Genomic DNA, 21480 nt, shown 5'->3' with positions numbered 1-21480 from the left:
AACTTTCTGTACTTATTTTGACTAATCTTTCTTGGTAGGATTTCTTAAAATAGGCTGTCATCCCTATGTCTCAATATGAGTAAACTAAGACTTAAATCAAGCAAAAATCTATATTCTAATATTTTCTGGCTTTAATTTGGACACAAGCATCAGAATAACTTGACTGGAGACTTTTTGTGCTCATTTTGATTAATCTGAAAAAAATTCTAAGTACGATGGAATTAGATTATTGTTCCTAAAACAAGTTAAACAATCTTACACTGAAGATTCTAAGATAAAAATTCTTATGAAAGAAAAAAATTGATTTATCGCCTTAAAATTAGATCATTTCACTTGCTAAGATTTAGGTTCTTGCAGTCTTCTTTCTGCTGTAGATTAAAAACATTTGGGTTTGACATTAAACAACAAATTTGGCGACAAAAGATCAACATTTCAGCTTTTAATTCGGCAGGTATTTAAATCTGGATCTGATTCACAGTTCAGAAGATTCAGCACCTTCTGTCTGAACCCACCCATTTTTATTATGAGTAAAAGTACAGGAACAGATAAACTTGTAAATTAAAGTAAATATAATCAGTCCACATGTTTTTCTTGGTCTACCTTTTCATCATCTGTTACTTAGTACACCAGTGACGACTTTCTTCTTCAGGATATTCTGAACAGTTGTTTTAGCTATTATTCATAACAATATTTGTGCTCTAATGGTTCTGATTGATTTTCTATCTTCTCTCAGCTTCACAGCTGATTGGTTTTGGTTTTAAAATCTCCACCAGTTAAAATGGTTCCATTGTTGCTCTGTTTGTAGCTGCACTGTTTGGTTTGTAAGCGCTGCTGCATCGTTGCTAGGTTACCTGCATGTGGAAGAGTAATACAGTAATACATGGAGAGCTTCAGTTACAGTGCATTACCGGCTGATAACGGCACTGATACAACACCTCTCAGCCAATCACATTGCAGGGTTGGAACTAATTGTGGTATCATAATAATAGAGTAACATCACAGAAAATACAATTTATTTATTGTTATTTTGTAACAGTGTAGTCCGGCTAACCACACACACACACACACACACACACACATATATATAACCACACCTCTCACACATACCAGAAGATCCACACACCACTCTAACCACACAATTATCATACAGTACGCATTACATACTCAATTACATACTCAATTACATACTCAATTACATAAGGAATTACACCTAATTTCCAGGCTTAAAAATGATCATTCTCTCAGAGTCTAGACAGATTAATATGTTAACATGAATAAATGCTATACACTGATCAACCATAACATTATGACCACATTATGACATTTGCCTACAGGACACTGCATACAGGACGCTGCCTACAGGATGTTGCACACAGGACTCTGCACACAGGATGCCACCCACAGGACCCTGCCTAAAAGGCACTGGCAAGGTGATACCACACAAAGGACGCTTGCTTACAGGACACAGGCCACAGGACACTGCCTAAGGGGCACTGGCCACAGGACAACACCCAAACGATGCTTGCATTCAGGATGCTGCCCACAGGACGGCACCCACAGACACTGCACACATGATGCTGCTTACAGGGAACTGCCTACATGATGTTGCAAAAAGGATGCCACCATCAGGACATCGCCTAAAGGACATTGCATACAGGATGCTGCCCAGAGGATGCCACCCACAGGACACTGCCTAAAGGATGTTGGATACAAGGACACAACCCACAGGATGCTGCATACAAGACTGGCCACAGGACATTGCCTACAGGATGCTGCCCACAGGAATATACCATTAGGACACCGCCTACAGACGTTGCATACAGGACGCCACCCACAGAACATTGCCTACAGGATGCAGCCCACAGGATGCCACCCACAGGACACTGCCTACAGGCCACTGCCGACAGGACCCTGCCTAAAGGGCACTGGCAACAGGACACCACGCAAAGGACGCTTGCTTACAGGACGCTGGCCACAGGACAGTGCATACAGGACATGACCCACATGTTGCTGCCCACAGGAAGATACCATCAGGACACGGCCTACAGACATGCATACAGGATGCTGCCCACAGGACACCACCCACAGGATATTGCCTACAGGATGCAGCCCACAGGATGCCACCATCAGGACAACGCCTACAGGTCACTGACAACAGGACACCATGCAAAGGATGCTTGCTTACAGGACACTGGCCACATGACACTGCACACAAGATGCTACACACAGGACCCTGCCTACAGGACACAGCCCACATGACCCTGCTTAAAGGGCACTAGCCACAGAACACCACTCAAAGGCCGCTGGCCACAGGACCCCACCTAAAAGGCACTGGTAGCAGGACACCATGCGAAGGACACTTGCTTACAGGACACCGACCACAGGAAACTGCATACAGGACGTGACCCATAGGACGCTTGCCTACAGGACGCTGCCCACAGGACACAACCCACAGGAATCTGCCTACAGGACATAGCACACATGACCCTGCCTAAAGGACACAATCCACAGGATGCTGCATACAAGGCACTGCCTACAGGATGCTGCCTACAGGACATTGCCTATATAATGGGTGGTCATAATGTTATGCTTGACCAGTGTGAACTGTTATAATGTGATCAAGCACTGTAAACTAAGAAGGAATACTGTACATGATTTATAAACGTTTTTAACATGTTATAAACAATAAAACACCCAGATAATAACACACCTTAAACTCATACATCACCACATTCCTCTCATAACCATATCTGTAGCATTTACTAAACATTAATTACATACAATCAGAATTAACACGTCCAAAATAAAAAATAAAAATACTAACAATACTGAGAAACAGGATGAATTCTTTCTTAAAACTGTCGACAGCAGAGGAAGAAGACAAGGCACAGAAATAAAGGCACTGGTTGAATCAGGTAAATATATATTTGAATATATATATTTTTTGCCTATATAGTAAATGAATAGTAAAGTGACTTATCAGATTATGAAGGAACACATAAGGAATAATGTAGTAACTTAAAAACAGTGTTAAACAAACCAAAATACTCTCTAAAGAAGCATTTAGGTGCTCTTATCTGAGGAGCTGTTAACTTTTTAAGTTTCTGAGGCTGGTAACTCAAGCCTAGGCCGTCCTGATGAGTGCCAGTTCCATCATTATAATGTTTTTGATGGTCTTTGCGGTAAATAAACTTGAGGATATTTTCAGAGTTCTTGAAATTCTTCTTTTTTTGGATTGACTGACCTTCATATTTTTTTTTAAGTCATTTGTTCTTTACTTAGTCTTTACTGATGAGTGCCAGTTTCATCATTATAATGTTTTTGATGGTCTTTGCGGTAAATAAACTTGAGGATACTTTCCAAGTTCTTGAAATTCTAATTTTCGGATTAACTGACCTTCATACTTTCTTAGTATTTTTTTCTTTACTTAGTCCTTACTGATGAGCGCCAGTTTCACCATTATAATGTTTTTGATGGTCTTTGCGGTAAATAAACTTGAGGATACTTTCAAAGTTCTTGAAATTCTTATTTTTTTGGATTGACTGACCTTCATTTTTTTCTTTACATAGTTGAGTAGTAGTTCTTGATGAGTTCAGCACAGCTGTTAACTGAAAGCCTGAATTCCAAGTGACTCTACCTCATAAAACTGACTGAGAAAATCCAGCAGAAATTTGTAAAACTGATTATCTATGCAAGAGGAGCTACTTTGAAGAATCTAACATTTTTATTTAACATTTATTTAAGTTTACTAAATAATTCCATATGTTTTTCTTCATAGTTTGGATGACTTCAGAATAATCTACATTTTTGTTGAACATTTTTATTCTATCCAGAGTAGTCTTGATGATGAAGGTGCTGAAGATGATGCTTTAAAATATATACAGTTTAAAAAATATACAGATGTGCGTTCTGTCTGGATTCTAGATGAGCATCATGCGTTTTGGGTGAGTTTTTACAGTAAATATACTGTAAGTTGTTTCCTAAATATATTTAGGGTATATGACAGACCAACACAAAGTAGCACAGAATTGTAAAGTGGAATGAAAATTGGTATTAATTAATAATAATGAATACTTTTGCAAGCTGCTGTAAATTAAAAATAAAAAGTAGTTTAATGAAACCTCTCCAGACTATCAGTCAGACACTGATTGTGTTTTAAATGGAGGTTGTTAATAAAACATTACTGCACTAATGTACAGATTAACAGGGAAAAGGTCCTCAGTGTCACATCAGATTCCACAGTCCATCACGCCCCTGCGTTATCCGCACCCACGCTGTCCCGTGACTTTTGTCCTTAAAGGCTGAGAGCTCTTGTGGTGCAGTAGGAGTTTGGCCAGTAGAGGGCGCTGTCTCTCAGCACAGTGTTCTGGGCCGCACCTTCGGAAAAAGCTGCAGAAAACAGAAAGAATGAGGAACAAAATTAGATTTTTGAGGAATAAACTCTTTTAAAAAAGTATTTTTGAGCAAAATGTGCTACACAGTTATTATAGGAGTTTATTATAGGGATGTGCAATATTTTATAATGCACAATAATACTGCAAAAAGAAGTTTTACATGATAAAAACATGATAAAACATAAACCATATTTTTTAGCACCATTTATTTTTATCAGATAGATAGACAGACGATAGGTAGGTACATAGGTAGGTAGGTATGTAGATAGACAGGCAGACAGACAGGTAGATATATAGGTAGGTAGGTAGACAGATAGACAGACAGACAGGCATAGACACATCTGGAATATATGGTGATAATACACTGTAAAAAATGAAATCTTAGCGAGTGAATTTATCTAGTTTCAATGCAATAAATCATATTTTTACTAAATGTAAAAATGTAAAATGTTGCACTAAGCCTGTAAGTGTCTTAACTAATCTTACTTAAATTAACCTTATTTTCAGTTTATTATTTTAAGATCAAAATATATCGCAAATATATCTAAATATATTGATATATGACTTGATTTAAATCTTCAGAGATTGTGCTTACTGGTATTTTAAGAAATATTACTAAGAAAAATAGCTTTTCTTTATAGTTTGGTTGACTGTACTATTAATTAATCTGCAATGCAGAACATTTTACAATAATTAAATGTCCAAACTTTTGAATGGCACTCTACATGTGTTTTTAATAAATGTATGAAACTGTTATATGTATGTTAATATGGTTCTGGACGGTTGTTGTAGTATTATGTTCTTTAAATTATTAAAAATAAATAAATTATTGGTGATTTTCCTTGAAATACTGTTATATTATTACACACACACACACACACACACAGAGATGCACTGCAGTGCACAAACCCAACTTTTAACTCAACAATAAACAGAATAAAGAATAAAATAACATTGCTGTTCCCGTAAATCAGTTTACTTCTGCACTCTGCTGAGATGCGCAAAAGCACCACGCTGTTAGCACACGAACGCGCCAAAGTCAGAGCTCACCCGGCTCTTAAAGGGTGGCACACTGATTGGTTTATTTCACATTACACCCCAAAACAAAACACACCCATGATCAATTACTAGAATTAGTACATGCCTTTTGCTTTGCAAAGGTGTACTTTTCTCGTCGTTACGATAGCAAAGACACCCTGACACACCCTACCTAAACCCAGCTGCACAATCTGCAGTTAACCTGTGCTCTATAGGTCACTAAAACAGGGCCGCTAAAAGTTTCTCAGGGACACTTTTAACAGTGTAAAACGAGCTCAGGAGTTCAGAATGTGTGTTTAAACAAAATGCTGTTAAACCTGATCAGTGGGGTCTGTGTTTAACTGCAGGGAGAGCAGTAACTCAGCTGTACACAAGTTACAGCTTGCAGCTTCTAAATACAGATTATTCTGTTATATATAACACTGATGAATGATGCAGTTTTATACCGGCTAAATCTGCTTTTAGCTACAGAGCAGCAGTGAGCTGGAATTCACTACAGGAAACTCTAAAACTCTAAAACTCAGAACACTGTGTCACTAAACCATTTTTAATATCTTTTAGTCTCAAAAACCACCTTCAGACAGCCTGTAACTGTTTAAGCTCCTTTGTTTCTTCTACATTTTTATTCATTTTATTTTGTCTTCTTATTGATCTAATTTTATGTTTTACCTTCGACCTTTTTAAAAAAAAAATGTATTGGTTTACGTTTTGCCTTTTACCTTTTTATTTCATTGTTTTCGTATTTTTATTTTTTATACTTTTTTAACTTTATTTTAGTTCCATCATTTACATTTTTGTTATTTTAGTCCTCTATTTCTTTAATTGTGTTTATATTTTATTATTCTAATTATTTATCTCTTTGTTTTATTGCTTTACATTTTAGCCTGCTGCATATCCTTTTATTCTGAATTGTTTTATTTTCTTCTTAATTAAATCTTATATTGTATACTGTATATTTGTTTTTAATATTTAAACTTATTTTTCAGTCCCTTTCATTTTGTTGATGCTCGGCTGCATTGAAAATGAGGGTTACCCTCAATGGAAATAAAGATTAAATGATTGTCAAATCCTGTGTTAAATCATCTTAACTCTATTCTTTAAGCGAATCATCCACTATGCGCCGTACAGTTTGATTTAGGGCGTCAGTGTATCTTAAAGCTGCTGTGGTTAATTTTGGGGCGTGGCGTGAAATAAACCAATCAGAGTGTCTCTTGCTCATCATTCCCTTTAACAGTCAGGTGAGCTCTGACGTTGGTGGATTGCTATTTTAATGACGCAGCTACCTGGACGTGTCCAACAAACTCTTCTCAGCAGAGGAAACTAACTTTGCCATATCGAATCATATGCAATAATATTGAATAAAATTGAACATTTTTGAATATGGTGAACAATATTATACCCTAAAATATGGTGCCATACCACCCACCCCTAATTATCACATCAGACTACTACTTTTTTACTGTTTTTATCAAAAGAAAAATTCACACTGTTCTCATTTCCCATTATATATCTACTAGAGACAGATTATATCTGTCCAGTATCATTTATTTTACTTTAATCCTGGATATATGGAGATATTTGGAGTGCATTATTATTATTAGTATTATTATATTCTGGATCATTGAATTCTTTCACAAATATGATTAAATTCTTGTATTTTTTAATCTCTCAGTTATGGGTGTGCAATATCATATCGTATGCAATAATAACATTTAATCCTCATTTATGCAGAGTTTTTTTTCTCATATCGCCAAGAATATCGTTTAGGGGTGAACCGATTACTCGAGTAAATTGAGTTACTCGATTAAAATTTAAATTGATCGAGTAATTTTCTGTGCCTCGAGTAATTGTTTATTTAATTTAAAAACTCAGAGCTTGGATTTTGTTTGCGACTCTTATTGTGACACAATGCGCTTTATAATAAAGATAAGTGTGCGTGTGGTTGATATAGAGAAGTGTGTGTCTCTTGGTTATTGGATAAAATATAAATATGTTTTATTTATTTCTAATTAAAAGTTTGCAATTTGGAAATGTATGTTGTAAATTAAAAAATATAACTTATCTAAACAAGGAAACCAATTGGTCCTTCAAGTGAAATGTCTTGTCTTCTCGATTGATTACTCGATTAATCGAGTCGATTTTTCAGAAGAGTACTGGATTACAAAAATAAACGCTAGCTGCAGCCCTAAAATTGTTATTGCGAACATGCCATGATAGATAGAGATAATAGGAGAAAAGTCTTTTACCCCGAAGTAGTTATTTGGGACGAAGCCCTCTCGGCCGCAGAGCGACGCCCACCACCAGTCCACGCCCTCGGGCTTCTGCAGGATGGTCACCATGTCCCCTTCTTTAAAGCTCAGCTCATCAGGAGCCTGCGCTGGATACGTCCACAGAGCGTACAACACCCCACTGTTCTCCACCCCCATCGCCTCCTCCACACCTTACACACACACACACACACACACACACACACACACACATATATATATATATATATATATAAAAACACATTATTACGTATTATACAGTCATTGTCAAAGAAATGGTTGTGTAATGCTGCAACTTCAGCCAGACGTCTCTCAGCATGTAGAGAGTTGTAGAGGTTCCTGATGTTGATAATCAGAGGTTCCTGTGATAATCCATCCCATAATAACTTTAACTTTTTGCACTCCTAGACAATACACTATGCACTTAAATTAAATGCAATACATGCACAGGTTTATGTTTAGTATTTGTCATATCTGCCCTGTCTATCTATCTGTCTATCTATCTTTCTGTCTGTCTGTCTGTCTGTCTGTCTGTCTGTCTGTCTGTCTGTCTGTCTGTCTGTCTATCTGTCTGTCTGTCTGTCTGTCTGTCTGTCTGTCTGTCTGTCTGTCTGTCTATCTATCTGTCTGTCTGTCTTTTTGTTCTATCTATCTATCTGTCTCTCTGTCTGTCTGTCTGTCTGTTCTATCTAGCTATCTGTCTCTCTGTCTGTCTGTCTGTCTGTCTGTTCTATCTATCTATCTATCTGTCTGTCTCTCTGTCTTTTTGTTCTATCTATCTATCTGTCTGTCTGTCTATCTATCTATCTATCTATCTATCTATCTATCTATCTATCTATCTGTATATCTGTATATCTGTATATCTATCTATCTATCTATCTATCTATCTATCTATCTATCTATCTATCTATCTATCTATCTATCTATCTATCTATCTATCTATCTATCTCTGTACACAGTTCCTGCAGATTGTGCGGTAGGCGTATGGGAGTGTTGATAGAGCGTCCGCAATTACTGAGATCACAGGGTGCTTGTTTCCTTTTACAGAATTCAGAGAACTTCTTATAAAGCACCCCAAGTCTGGAATAGCCATGCTGATCATTTTTAAGTCTAGACTAAAGGCCCTGTCCCACTGCGATTGCGTCTAAATATCCACTAAAGTACGTCCAAATTTCAGTGGACGCAGTTTAGTGGATATTTAGTGGATATTTAGACGCAATCTGGACGTAGTTTAGTGGATATTTGGACGGCACCGTCCAATTGGACGTAGTTTAGACGTTGCCGTCCACTTTAGACGCAAAAGTGGTTTTGGTACCTCCCAAAATTTTCGGAATAGACGGCAACTAATATGGACGTAATTTAGTGGATATTTAGACGCAGTACGGATGTATTTTAGTGGATATTTGGACGGCACGTACAGTTGGACGTCGACGTCCATAAAAATATTTTTTGCCGCCTCCTCCTCCTCCCGGTCTGGTCCAGCACATGGAGGAGTATGTTCTGCTGCTGCACCATCACTGCAAGGAACCTGTGGTCCATGGTTGTGTAGAAGAGAATAGATGTCCTCTCTCTTGTAGCTCAAGAAGAAATGATGATTCACTCGAAAAAACAACCATATATAGTTGGAAGTCGACGTCCAAAAAGTGGAAGTCGGCGTCCAACTTAGACGGAATATGGACGTAATTTGGACGCACTGCATCCATTTGGACGCAGTGCGTCTATATTTTGGACGCAGCGCGTTCACTCAGTGGACGCAGTGTTTTCTGATAAATTTGGACGTACTTTAGTGGATATTTAGACGCAATCGCAGTGGGACAGGGCCTTTAAATCTTACCTGTTTACTTTAGCATTTGGTATGCTTTAAATTGGTAACGTTTCCTCTTAGATAAAAGCTGCAGATCTAGGGGTCGTATTTTAGTGATCTATAGTGCACTGGGCAATTGCGCATTCCCAGCTGGCATTTCAATGTTGAATAAACGTTGATCAACGTATATGTTATGGTTGAATCAATGTTGATTATGAAAAGTGAATCAGTGTTGATATGGCAACGTTGTTTCAACGTCATACGTTCAACATTTAATAAACCACAGCTCACTAACACTAGAAAATCCTATGGATAACAAAGTGTTAAAAATAAACGTACATCACTGTAGTAAAGCTGAGTATAACGAACGTTTATATCCACCACTACCAATCTGATTACTGAACATCTGATCTCAAAAACACTAAAACCGTAAAACTATTAGAACATGAACATGATGCTAAATTAAAAATCAGTTACTGCAAATAGAAGTAAAACACTGTTTCATTCCTCCATCCAACCGTTTTTAGAAATTATATAGTGATGAAATATAAAATGCTGATTCAAAAGTTGAGGTTGAGGACGTTATGTTGATTCAGTGTTAAAATTTCAACGTTAGCACAACCACTGAACATTAAATGTTAATTCAGCGTTGTTTTGCGCAGCTCAAAATGCACAAAAGGCATTAACTTATTACTCTTAATTAATCATGGCTGCGTTTGTTTTGCTTTACATCTTAAATATTATAATATTCTAGTGCAGTTTTGTTTTCCCAGAAAATCCTACAGCACTTCATATCTTACAGCTTCCCTCTGCTGAAAACAACTTTTACAGAGATGCGGATTTCATTTTCCAGCAGGACTTCGCACGCTGCCCACAACTTCCTTGTTTCTGTGTTTTCACCAATAATAAAGCAGGACTCGTCACTGAACATGAACCAATGTTAGCTGTATCTTTGTTTGTTTGTATGTGTGTGTGTGTGTGTGTGTATTAACCCCTCTCTCACCTCTGAGGAAGTTTTCACAGTCTTCGTATCCGACAGCGTACGGGTCGCACTTCTGAGCCGCCGTGGCTCCGTCGCTCTCCGTCACCGCCATCACCGCCGCGCCGTTACGCACCAGAAACTCACACAGAGAGCGGTCATTACAGGACGCAGCGCAGTGCAGTGGAGTCCTACACACACACACACACACACACACACACATAAGGCGCATATTAAAACACACTAAAAGAAACTTATATTAGCTGATGCTAATCTAAATAAATAAAACTGTCATTCTTAAAAAAAAAAACTCCTTTTAAAGTCAATCGAGAGCTGGATGTTAATCTGCACAGATTCTTCTCCTGAAATCTGTTTATTTGGATGAGAAAAGCGCTTCTGTTTAGTTGTGAAAGTTTCTATGGTCCAGATCAGTTGATGAGTTTGTTTATTTGAAGCGTTTCTCTCTCTGTTTGGTTTGTTTTCACACGGGCATAAAAACCTAAACGCACCAAAATGTGCATCAATAAACCACGCAAGCACATCAGAGTCTTCTCTGATTGGTCAGAGCTATCTGGTGTGCGAATAAAAAAAGTAAATATAGTATATAAAGTGAAAAGACTTTGGGCAGGATTGTTGCTAGACCTGGCAACCCTAGCTGCAGCTCATTGTAAACTTGCCCAACTCGCAAAACACAACAGAAGCCACTAAATGTGGGATTTAAATTCTGAGAATATGTGTAAATATATAATCAGCTGATGTACAGTGAGGATGGGTGTTGTCTTGTCTCTTATCTGAAGTGTTTACGTGTTTGGAGACACGGAGAGCGAGTCGAGTATGTCCATTCCCCCTCCCACAGGGTTTAGTTGACGTTGACAATTAATTCCTTGTTGACAAAGTTTTATATCCATAAAACTTACAAAACTATTTTTTTCTTCTTTTTTAAATGCTGTACCAAACCATGAGGTCCAAACATGATTTAATCCAAACCATGAATTTTGTGAACCATTATATTCCTATTACTGTACATCCAGACCATGCAGATATCCAACTCACCAGCCGTGACTGTCTGGAGCGCTGACGTTTGCACCGATCCGCACGAGGAACTCCACCACAGCGTAGTGCCCCCCGCAGATGGCATTATGGAGGGCAGTGATGCCCTCATCGTTCGGCTGACTTGGATCACTCATCTGTTGATAAGACACACAACATTTTAATATCACACATTGCTGTGAACTGTTTTTACTGAAATATATTTAAATCACAATATCCTGTGTTAGCATGGTGAGCGTTAGCGGGATAAGCATTAGCACGGTGATGATTATCGTGTGAGTGTTAAAGTGGTAGAGAGTTAGCGTTGTGAATGTTAGCATGGTACAGGTTTTCATGGTGAGGTTTATGGTGGCAAGAATTACTGTGATTGTGTGTTATCAAGGTGAACATTATGTGGTGAGCGTTACCATGGTGAGCATTATTGTGATGAGCATTAGCATGGTGAGCTTTAGCGTGGTAATCATGGTGAGTGTTAGCCTGGTAAGCGATAGCGTGGTGAGGGTTATTGTGGTGAGGGTTATTGTGGTGAGGGTTGGCATGGTGAGCATTATTGTTGATGAGCATTAGGTTAGATAGGTTTAGCATGGTGAGTGTTAGCATGGTGATTGGTTTTGTGGTGAATGTTATCGAGGTGAGCATTAGCATGGTGAGCATTAATGTGGTAATCATGGTCAGAGTTAGCTAAGTGACTATTAGCATGGGGACATTAGCATAGTTAGCATTAACGTGGTAATCATGGTGAGTGTTAGCTTGGTGACTATTAGCATGGGGACATTAGCATGGTGAGTGTCAGCCTGGTAAGCGATAGCGTGGTGAGGTTTATTGTGGTGAGGGTTATCGTGGTAAGCATGATCGTGATGGGGGTTATCGTGGAGAGCGTTATCATGGTGAGGGTTAGCATAGTGAGCATTATTGTCGATGAGCGTTAGCTTGAATAGGTTTAGCATGGTGAGTGTTAGCATGGTGAAGGTTATTGTGGTGAGGGTTACTGTGGTGAGGGTTTGCGTGGTGAATGTTATCGTGGTGAGCATTAGCATGGTGATGTTTAGCATGGTGAGCATTAGTGTGGTTCGCATTAGCGTGGTGACCATTAGTGTGGTTCGCATTAGTAGTAGTGGTAATCATGGTGAGTGTTAGCTTGGTGACGATTAGCATGGGCGACATTACCATGGTGAGTGTTAGCCTGGTAAGCTATAGCGTGGTGAGGGTTATCGTGGTGAGGTTAGCATGGTAAGCATTATTGTTGATGAGCGTTAGCTTGGCAAGGGTTGGCGTGGTGAGGGTTATCATGATGAGAGTTAGCGTAGTGAGGGATAGTGTTGTGAATGTTAGCAAGGTAAGGTTTAGCATGGTGAGGGTTATTGTGGTGAGCGCTATCATGGTGAGTGTTATCGTGTTGAGCATAAGCATGGTGAGGTTTAGTGTGATAAGCATTAGAGTGATAAGCTTTAGCATGGGGAGAGTTAGCGTGGTGAGGGTTAGTGTGATAAACGTTATCATGGTGAGCATTAGCGTGCTAAACGTTAGCATGCAGAGTGTTTCAGACAGACCTCCTGCACCGCTCTCTGCACCGTGTCCAGCTCTCCAACCAGAGATCCGTCCAGCAGCAGAACCAATGGGCTGAGACGAGCTCGGGGGGTCTGGGACTTCAGGCCACTCCCCTTACTGGCCTTCCGCAGAATAGAGTGAATACCCTGAAATATATGAACACTATGATTACTTCAGTTACAGGTTAAATCCTTAGTCTAGCTGTCCAGCAAATTAGTCGATTAGCATGAAGCTAAAACCAATTGAGTACCTGTGGGGCATCCTCATGCAGACGGTGGAAGCTAACTAACATCCACCAGCTCTGTGGTTAAGCAGCTAGTTTATTACTGTAAATTCTGGGCTATTGAACGCACTTTTAATGAAATTGGCTAAGTACACAAATAACGTTAAGTACCACAAACAGTGCTGCGACATGGCTGGTTTAAAAAAAATCAGTAGGCTACCAGAAAAAGTCAAAGTTTAGCAGAAAATAATCATTTTCCGTTCATGATCTGTTACAGGGCTGCTGTGATTATCATCAGTTAGTTATATTTACAACCTGCTGTTTACTAATGCTCTAGTGTTACAGTTAGATAGCTTATAGCTCTCTAACTTATAGCACAGTTAGCTTAGCTTATATCGCCCTGGCTTACTGAAACACTCATAGGTTCCTCAGTGTAGTGCTGTCACACGGCATTTACTAGCCCTTACCATGGCTTGCGCTAGCGGTTAGCCACTAATGCCAATGCTGCTGCACTCAGCTATAGTGGAAATCTTGAATTCTAAGCGTACTTAACATAAACGGAAGGACTTTACTCACCTGAATAAACAGTTTTCAGGAGAGAAATCTGTGTAGATTATAAAGCTGCAACAATTAGTTGCTATAATCGACTGTTCCCCTGTTCCTTACTCGTGTCGCATAATGCTCCTTATAGTCCAGTGCACCATGTTTTGCCTGGATGAGCATCTGAAATCAGTATAGACCTACTAAAACCAGCTCAAACCGCCCTCACCTTCTGCTGGGGGGTGGAGGTGGTGGTGTTGGTCAGTGCGGGTGGTGTTCTGGGTGAGGTGGGCACGCTGCTCTCCTCACTGTCGGAGGAGCTGCTCTCGCTGCCCGTCTCGCCCTTCAGCTGGGGGCCCTTCCTGTGGAACAGTTTGTTGATCATCTGCTTGTACTGGTTGGGCTGGATGATGGGCAGCTTCCTCAGGGTCTGGGCCTGGTCCACCGAGCCTCGTTTCTTCAGGGCCCGGGGGATCTCCGCCCGGATCCGGAGCAGCTCCTCCATATTGGGGACCACCGGGGCTTCCGGGGCCACCACCGGCTGCAGGCGGGTGGGGCTGAGCGGCCGGGGCGGCTCGGGGTTCTCGGTGCCACCCTCTACTTTCGGCTCTTTGCTCTGGCCTGCGGGGGGTGCTGCACCGTCCGGGACTGCAGGAGGCTTTACTGTGTTCAATCTCTCCACCTCCGCATCCACATCGGCTGAGCTGAGAACTGAGACGAAAAGGAAAAAATGACTATTTAGTAGAGCCTCCAACAAGACACTAGAGCCTCTAACAAGGAACTAGAGGCTCCAACAAGATACTACAGCCTCCAAAAATATACTAGAGGCTCCAAAAATAACAAGATGCTTCAACGGGATAATAGAGCTTCAAACAGGGTACTAGAGGCTCCAACATGGAAATAGAGGCTCCAACAAGATATGAGTGCCTCCAAAAGGGTACTAGAGGCTCCAACAGGGAACTAGAGGCTCCAACAAGATATGAGTGCCTCCAAAAGGGTACTAGAGGCTCCAACAGGGAACTAGAGCCTCCAACAGGGTCTAAACTAGAGGCTCCAACAAGATTTAAGTGCCACTAACAGGGTACTAGAGGTTTCAACAGGGAACTAGAGCCTCCAATAGGGTACTAGAGGCTCCAACAGGGTCTAAACTAGAGACTCCATCAAGGTACTAGAGGTTCCAACATGGTACTAGAGGCTCCAACAGAGAACTAGAGTCTCCAACAGGAAACTAGAGCCTCCAACAGGGAACTAGAGGCTCCAACAGGAAACTAGAGGTTTGAACAGGGTCTAAACTAGAGGCTCCAACAAGATTTGAGTGCCACTAACAGGGTACTAGAGGTTTTAACAAGGTACTAGAGGCTCCAACAGAGAATTAGAGCCTTTAATGAGATACTAGAGCCTCCAACAGGATACTATTAGGGCCTTGTTTTCTATAGTTTCAATAGTTTATTCCAATATTTTTTTCAATACATTTATTTCACTATATAATTGTAATCATTTTAAGATATAATTCCGTATATTTCGGTACCTTCTCCGTAGTAGGCGGAGGCGGGGGGTCTCTGCTGCTCAGGTGGAGGGCGCTGGAAGTGGTACAGGTATTCTCTGGGCAGGGGTGGAGGGGGCTGGCGGTGCGGGCTGAGGTCTAGCTCCCCCTCCTGGTAGGGGTGGGGATAGGGCACGGCGGCGTAGTATGGGTTCTGAAGCCTCATGATGACGGAGAGGGGGATGGGGCGGTGCTGCCGGTTCTGGGGGGAGGAGGGGGGGATGGAGATGCGGGAGATGATTGGCTGAGAGCTGTAAGGTGTGGGGGCAGGTGAGGGGCGGTCGGGCGGCACGGTGATCCGGGTGGTTCTGGGTAATGAGCCGTGGGTCGGGGGTAGAACACGGGGCAGAGGGTCCTACAGAGACAGATAGAGGTTTATTTAGAACTGGTTGTGAACTAGATTTAACCCTTTATAGCACACTGTTCACTGTAAGACTAGTTAAGTGGAATTTACTTAAAAACTACACTTTGTTATTGTGCTTGGCTCACAGGATATATAACATACCTATAGTTAAAAATGAGAATTCCTTATTACATTTTACTGTATCTGTGTTTATTTGCATCTGTTTAAATCATATGTGGTGCATTTTCAGGTAAAAACACTCATATTGCTGAGATAAATGGATTAATGTCACTTGCTTTGGTGCCTAAAACTTTTGCACAGTACTGTATATGTACATATATTTTTTTAATAGTCGCACTGTAATCCTGGATATGCTTAAAATGCCTTAAAATGTGACAGTAATGTTTACCTAAAACTCAAATTTATGAGGCTAAATACATTTTAGTTACTATGCCTAAATTGTAAGTACATTCAATAGATTTTTTATTTAGTTTTTACATTAATTGCTGTGCATAATAATTCTAGGTTTTCTGCACCATCTGCCTGGAACAACCTTCCAAATATCGTACCACTGAACACTTTTAATGCTATGGTTCAGTCCGGATTGTCTTTATGTAGATGCTTTATGTGATATTTGCTATGCAATTGTTTAAACATGTTATATGGGATTTTCCCTGGTTAAATAAAGTCTAAATAAAAAATTTAAATACAACTTTTAAGCAGATTAGGACAACACAGCACTGAGCTATTCTAATGCATTTACTGCAACTGAATAAACACACACACACACACACACACACACACACACACACACACCTTTCTGGGCATAGTGGGTGAGTCCAGGTTGGACTCTCTCCAGTTGCTGTTGGGTACGGACGGCCGGATCCACTCGTTCTCTGGGTGGGAGGAGTTTAGAGCGAGAGTGTGAGTGTGTACTCAGGTGTTGTAATGCTCACCTGAGTGAGTCAGAGCTAATCACAGGCCCAGTATACCTCAGACAGGGTCAAATATACAGTACAGTATAGTGCAGATGAGCACAGTGAAGTGAAGTGTGGTAAACTACAGTAAAGTGCATTAAAATGAAGCACAATGTAGTACAGTACAGTATAGTGCAGTACAGTGTGGTAAAGTACAATGAGTACAGTGCAGTTTACTACAATACTTAACATTACAATGGCATGCAAAAAAGTACAATGCAGTACAATACAATATAGTGTAGTGCAGTACAGTATTGTAGAATACAGTACAGTGAAGTATGGTTTACTACAGTACTGTGCATTATACTGTAATGCAAAGATGTACAATGCAGTGCACTACAGTACAGTACAGTTGTGTATAGTGCACTACAGTATAGTGCAGTATAGTTTACTACAGTACTGTGCATTACAGTGTAATGCAGTGAAGTACAATGCGGTGCAGGACAGTATAATATAGTGCAGTACAGTGCAGTGAAGTATAGTTTACTACAGTACTGTTCATTACAGTGTAGTGCAGTGAAGCACAATACAGTGCAGTACAGTATCATGTAGTGCAGTACAGTACAGTGAAGCATGGTTTACTATAATACTGTGCATTACAGTGTAATACAATACAGTGCAGTACAGTATAATGTAGTACTGTACAGTACAGTGAAGTGTGGTAAAGTGCAGTAAAGTGAAGCACAATGTAGTTCAGTACAGTATAGGGCAGTACTGTGAGGTAAAGTACAATGAGTACAGTGCAGTTTACTATATTACTGTGCATTACACTGTAATGCAAAGATTACAATGCAGTACAATACAATATAGTGTAGTGCAGTACAGTATTGTAGAATACAGTACAGTGAAGTATGGTTTACTACAGCACTGTGCATTATACTGTAATGCAAATATGTACAATGCAGTGCAGTACAGTACAGTGGAGTATAGTGCACTACAGTACAGTACAGTGTAATGCAGTGAAGTACAATGCAGTGCAGTACAGTATAATGTAGTGCAGTAGAGTACAGTATAATGTAGTGCAGTACAGTACAGTGGAGTATAGTGCACTACAGTACAGTGCAGTATAGTTTACTATAGTACTGTACATTAGAGTGTAATGCAGAGAAGTACAGTATAATGTAGTAAAGTAGAGTACAGCAGAGTACAGTTTACTATAGTACTGTGCATTACAGTGTGGTGAAGTACAATGCAGTGAAGTACAGTACAGTACAGTATGCTGTACTATAGTACTGTGCATTACAGTGTGGTGCAGTGAAGTACAATGCAGTGCAGTACAGTATAATGAAGTGCAGTACGGTACAGTATTATGTAGTGCAGTATAGTAGAATATAATGTAGTGCAGTGCAGTACAGTGAAGTATAGTTTACTATATTACTGTACATTACAGTGTAATGCAGTGCAGTACAGTATAATGTAAAACAGTACAGTGCAGTATAGTTTACTATAGTGCTGTACATTACAGTGTTATGCAGTGAAGTACAATGAAGTGCAGTACAGTATATATAGTGCAGTACAGTACAGTATAATGTAGTGCAGTACAGTACAGTGAAGTATAGTTTACTATAGTGCTGTACATTACAGTGTTATGCAGTGAAGTACAATGCAGTGCAGTACAGTAGAATGTAGTGCAGTACGGTACAGTATTATGTAGTGCAGTACAGTACAGTGAAGTATAGTTTACTATAGTGCTGTACATTACAGTGTTATGCAGTGAAGTACAATGCAGTGCAGTACAGTATATATAGTGCAGTACAGTACAGTATAATGTAGTGCAGTACAGTACAGTGAAGTATAGTTTACTATAGTGCTGTACATTACAGTGTTATGCAGTGAAGTACAATGCAGTGCAGTACAGTATATATAGTGCCGTACAGTACAGTATAATGTAGTGCAGTACAGTACAGTGAAGTATAGTTTACTATAGTGCTGTACATTACAGTGTTATGCAGTGAAGTACAATGCAGTGCAGTACAGTATATATAGTACAGTACAGTACAGTATAATGTAGTGCAGTAAAGTACAGTGAAGTATAGTTTACTATAGTGCTGTACATTACAGTGTTATGCAGTGAAGTACAATGCAGTGCAGTACAATATAATGTAGTGCAGTACGGTAAGTATTATGTAGGGCAGTATAGTACAGTTTAATGTAGTGCAGTGCAGTACAGTGAGGTATAGTTTACTATAGTACTGTGTATTACAGTGTAATGCAGTGAAGTACAATGCAGTTCAGTACAGTATAGTGTAGTACAGTGAATTACAGTACAGTACAATGAAGTGTAATGCACTACAGTACAGTGAAGTATGGTTTATTATAGTCCTGTGCATTACAGTGTAGTGCAGTGAAATACAATGGACTACAGTACAGTACAGTACAGCAAAGTGTAGTAATGTGCAGTAAAGTGAAACACAATATAGTTCAGTACAGTGTAGTGCAGTACAGATCACAACAAAAGTGTGTCACAGAACACTTTTTATAGTTCTACCATATTTTGCACTAGTAGTTCATTCACTAGTTAATTCATCTACTGTTTACGTATCTTTTGCACTGTTTACGTATCTTTTGCACTGCTTAATTTAATTTAAATGATTATATAACTGTGTATTTGCACTTTCTGTTTGGCTGACATCAGTTATCCTCACATTATGCACATCAACTGGTGTTCACTGTCTATTGTGTTCAACTGCACTACCTCCATTCTCCATCTCCATTACACACACACACACGAAGACTGTACATTTACACTGTACATTTACAATCTATCAGTACAATGAAGTACAGTACAGTGAAGTGCAGTATGGTAAAATGCAGTGCAGTTTACTGTTTATAGAACTGTGCATTGTAGTACAATGTGTAGTGCAGTGAGGTACAATGCAGTACAGTACAGTATAGTGTAGCGCAGTGCAGTACAGTGGATTACAATGAAGTACAGTGCACTACAGTACAGTGCAGTATGGTTTACTATACTGATAGTAGAAGTGTATATGGTGTGAACTCACTGTCGTATGTATTGTGCGGTTTTCTCTCAAAGGAAACATCCAGGTCTGTTTCGTTCCACTTAGCCGGACTTCTCTGCCTCTGTATTCCCTCGTCTACAACCAAACCAGTACGAGAGAACCAGTGAGAATGAGAGAGTGAGCGAAAGAATGATAAAAACTGAAAAGCCTGAATAAGAAATAACGTAAACTAATTGGGACTCAAAACTAACAGGATCCGAAACAAAATATTACAATGATCCGGGAAGACGATGACCCTAAACATACAGCCAGAGCTACAGTGGAACGATTTAGATCAGAGAATATTCATGTGTTATAATAATCCAGTCAAAAGTCCTAAAATACCTAAATCTCATTGATCTTCTGTGGCGAGACGTGAAAACTGCTGTTCACAGAAGCTCTCCATTCAACCTGACTGATCTTCAGCTGTTTTATAAAAAAGACTTGCAGCAAGTATTGATATTAAATGCATTATTTTTGTTCCACTTCACAATTACGTGCTACTTTGCGTTGGTGTATAATGTAAAATCTCAATAAACTTAATTTCAGTCTTTGGTTGTAACGTAGCGATATGTGAAAAAGTTCAAGGGGGCTGAAAACTTTTGCACGTCAATTTTTTTTGATTGCAATTGCATTGGTAACACTTAAAAATAAGACTACCTTTACAATGGGTTTATTAATATTGATTAATTAGTTTGCAAATACTTTAAAACCCATTAGTAAGCAGTTAATAAATACATAACAATACCGTTAAAAATGTATTATTTGTAAAATATTTGTAATTACGTTTAACTATTTACTATGAATTAAATGACTAAGTTAAATTAAATGACTGAGCAAACAAAGGATCACTGATGCCTTTTCAATTGATGTGTTGTAGCTGTCTATCAAAGGTTTTTGAGTAATAATCTTATTTATAAGCCATTTATAAACCCTTTATAAAGGCAGTCTTATTTTAAAGTTGTACCAATACATTTAAGTATTTGGTTGTAAGGTAGCGATATGTGAAAAAGTTCAAGGGGTATGAATACTTTTGCACTCGCACCGACCTGAAGACTTGAAAGGCATGAAGCTCCTCGGCAGGGTGCTGGAACCCGATGGTCCTACAGGATTCGGGGAGGGGGCGCGGTCCATCCGCGGAGACCTGCGCCCTGTGGTGGACGATTCGTACAGAGCCATGTGATTGGCTGGAAGCTGCAGCTTGCCGGGAGCTGATTGGTGGTCGTATTTCTGGGGGGGCAGGGGGCCGAGCTCGGCGTAGCTGAGTGACCCGCTCAGGCTGCGCTCGTGGGACCGCATGGGGGTGGGCGAGGCTCGCCGCTGGGTGAGAGGAGACATGTTGGGGGGGTTCAGCTGCCCCGGAGCCCTGCCCGAGATGGTGCCGGGCGGGGCGTAGGAGTGGGCGGGGCCTATCTGTGGGCTTGGGGGGAAGGGTAGGCTCCTGGTGCTGGGGAACATGGGGTCTGGGGGCAGGACGCTGGTGGAGGAGGTTTGGGGGAGGGACATGGTAGACAAGCTGGAGAAACTGCCCCCAACATTGGTGCCAGAGGTGCTGATGCTGCCACTGCTGCTGCCATTGCTGCCACTGCTGCTGCCACTTCCACCGGGGGCAGTGGTGTAGCTGCTGGAGATGGTGGAGGCCTGGGGTTTGGAGCTCTAGCATAATAATTGGACAGAAAAAGAGAAGCGAATCAATGTATAATTTAAAGCACCAGTGATAAATAATTGTTAAATGAAGAGAGCGCTTCAGTTTCTGAATCAGTTTCTCTGATTTT

At 40.1% G+C, this 21480-nt stretch overlaps 1 protein-coding gene across 3 annotated transcripts in view; it reads right to left on the bottom strand.

Moving 5' to 3' along the window:
- Positions 1 to 996: 996 nt before the first annotated feature.
- Positions 997 to 21480, bottom strand: part of ppp1r13l (protein phosphatase 1, regulatory subunit 13 like) — a 54609-nt gene continuing 34125 nt past the window's right edge. For 2 of the 3 annotated variants that reach the window (XM_022664925.2, XM_049483440.1), the window contains exons 4-13: positions 20755 to 21361; positions 19709 to 19801; positions 16546 to 16625; positions 15372 to 15741; positions 14073 to 14554; positions 13083 to 13226; positions 11536 to 11669; positions 10507 to 10673; positions 7679 to 7872; positions 997 to 4389 (exon numbers count right to left, since the gene is read on the bottom strand). In XM_022664925.2, the coding sequence (XP_022520646.2) occupies positions 4354 to 4389; positions 7679 to 7872; positions 10507 to 10673; positions 11536 to 11669; positions 13083 to 13226; positions 14073 to 14554; positions 15372 to 15741; positions 16546 to 16625; positions 19709 to 19801; positions 20755 to 21361 (2307 nt within the window). In that variant the 3' untranslated portion in view covers positions 997 to 4353. The remainder of the gene's footprint in view (positions 4390 to 7678; positions 7873 to 10506; positions 10674 to 11535; positions 11670 to 13082; positions 13227 to 14072; positions 14555 to 15371; positions 15742 to 16545; positions 16626 to 19708; positions 19802 to 20754; positions 21362 to 21480) is intronic. The other variant, XM_049483441.1, reaches the window with a different exon arrangement.

This window comes from Astyanax mexicanus, chromosome 9 (genome assembly GCF_023375975.1).
Source record: "Astyanax mexicanus isolate ESR-SI-001 chromosome 9, AstMex3_surface, whole genome shotgun sequence".
In the NCBI taxonomy this organism is placed as follows: domain Eukaryota; kingdom Metazoa; phylum Chordata; class Actinopteri; order Characiformes; family Acestrorhamphidae; genus Astyanax; species Astyanax mexicanus.
The sequence above is the reverse complement of the archived record's forward strand: the minus strand, read 5'-3'. Positions and strand labels throughout refer to the sequence as shown.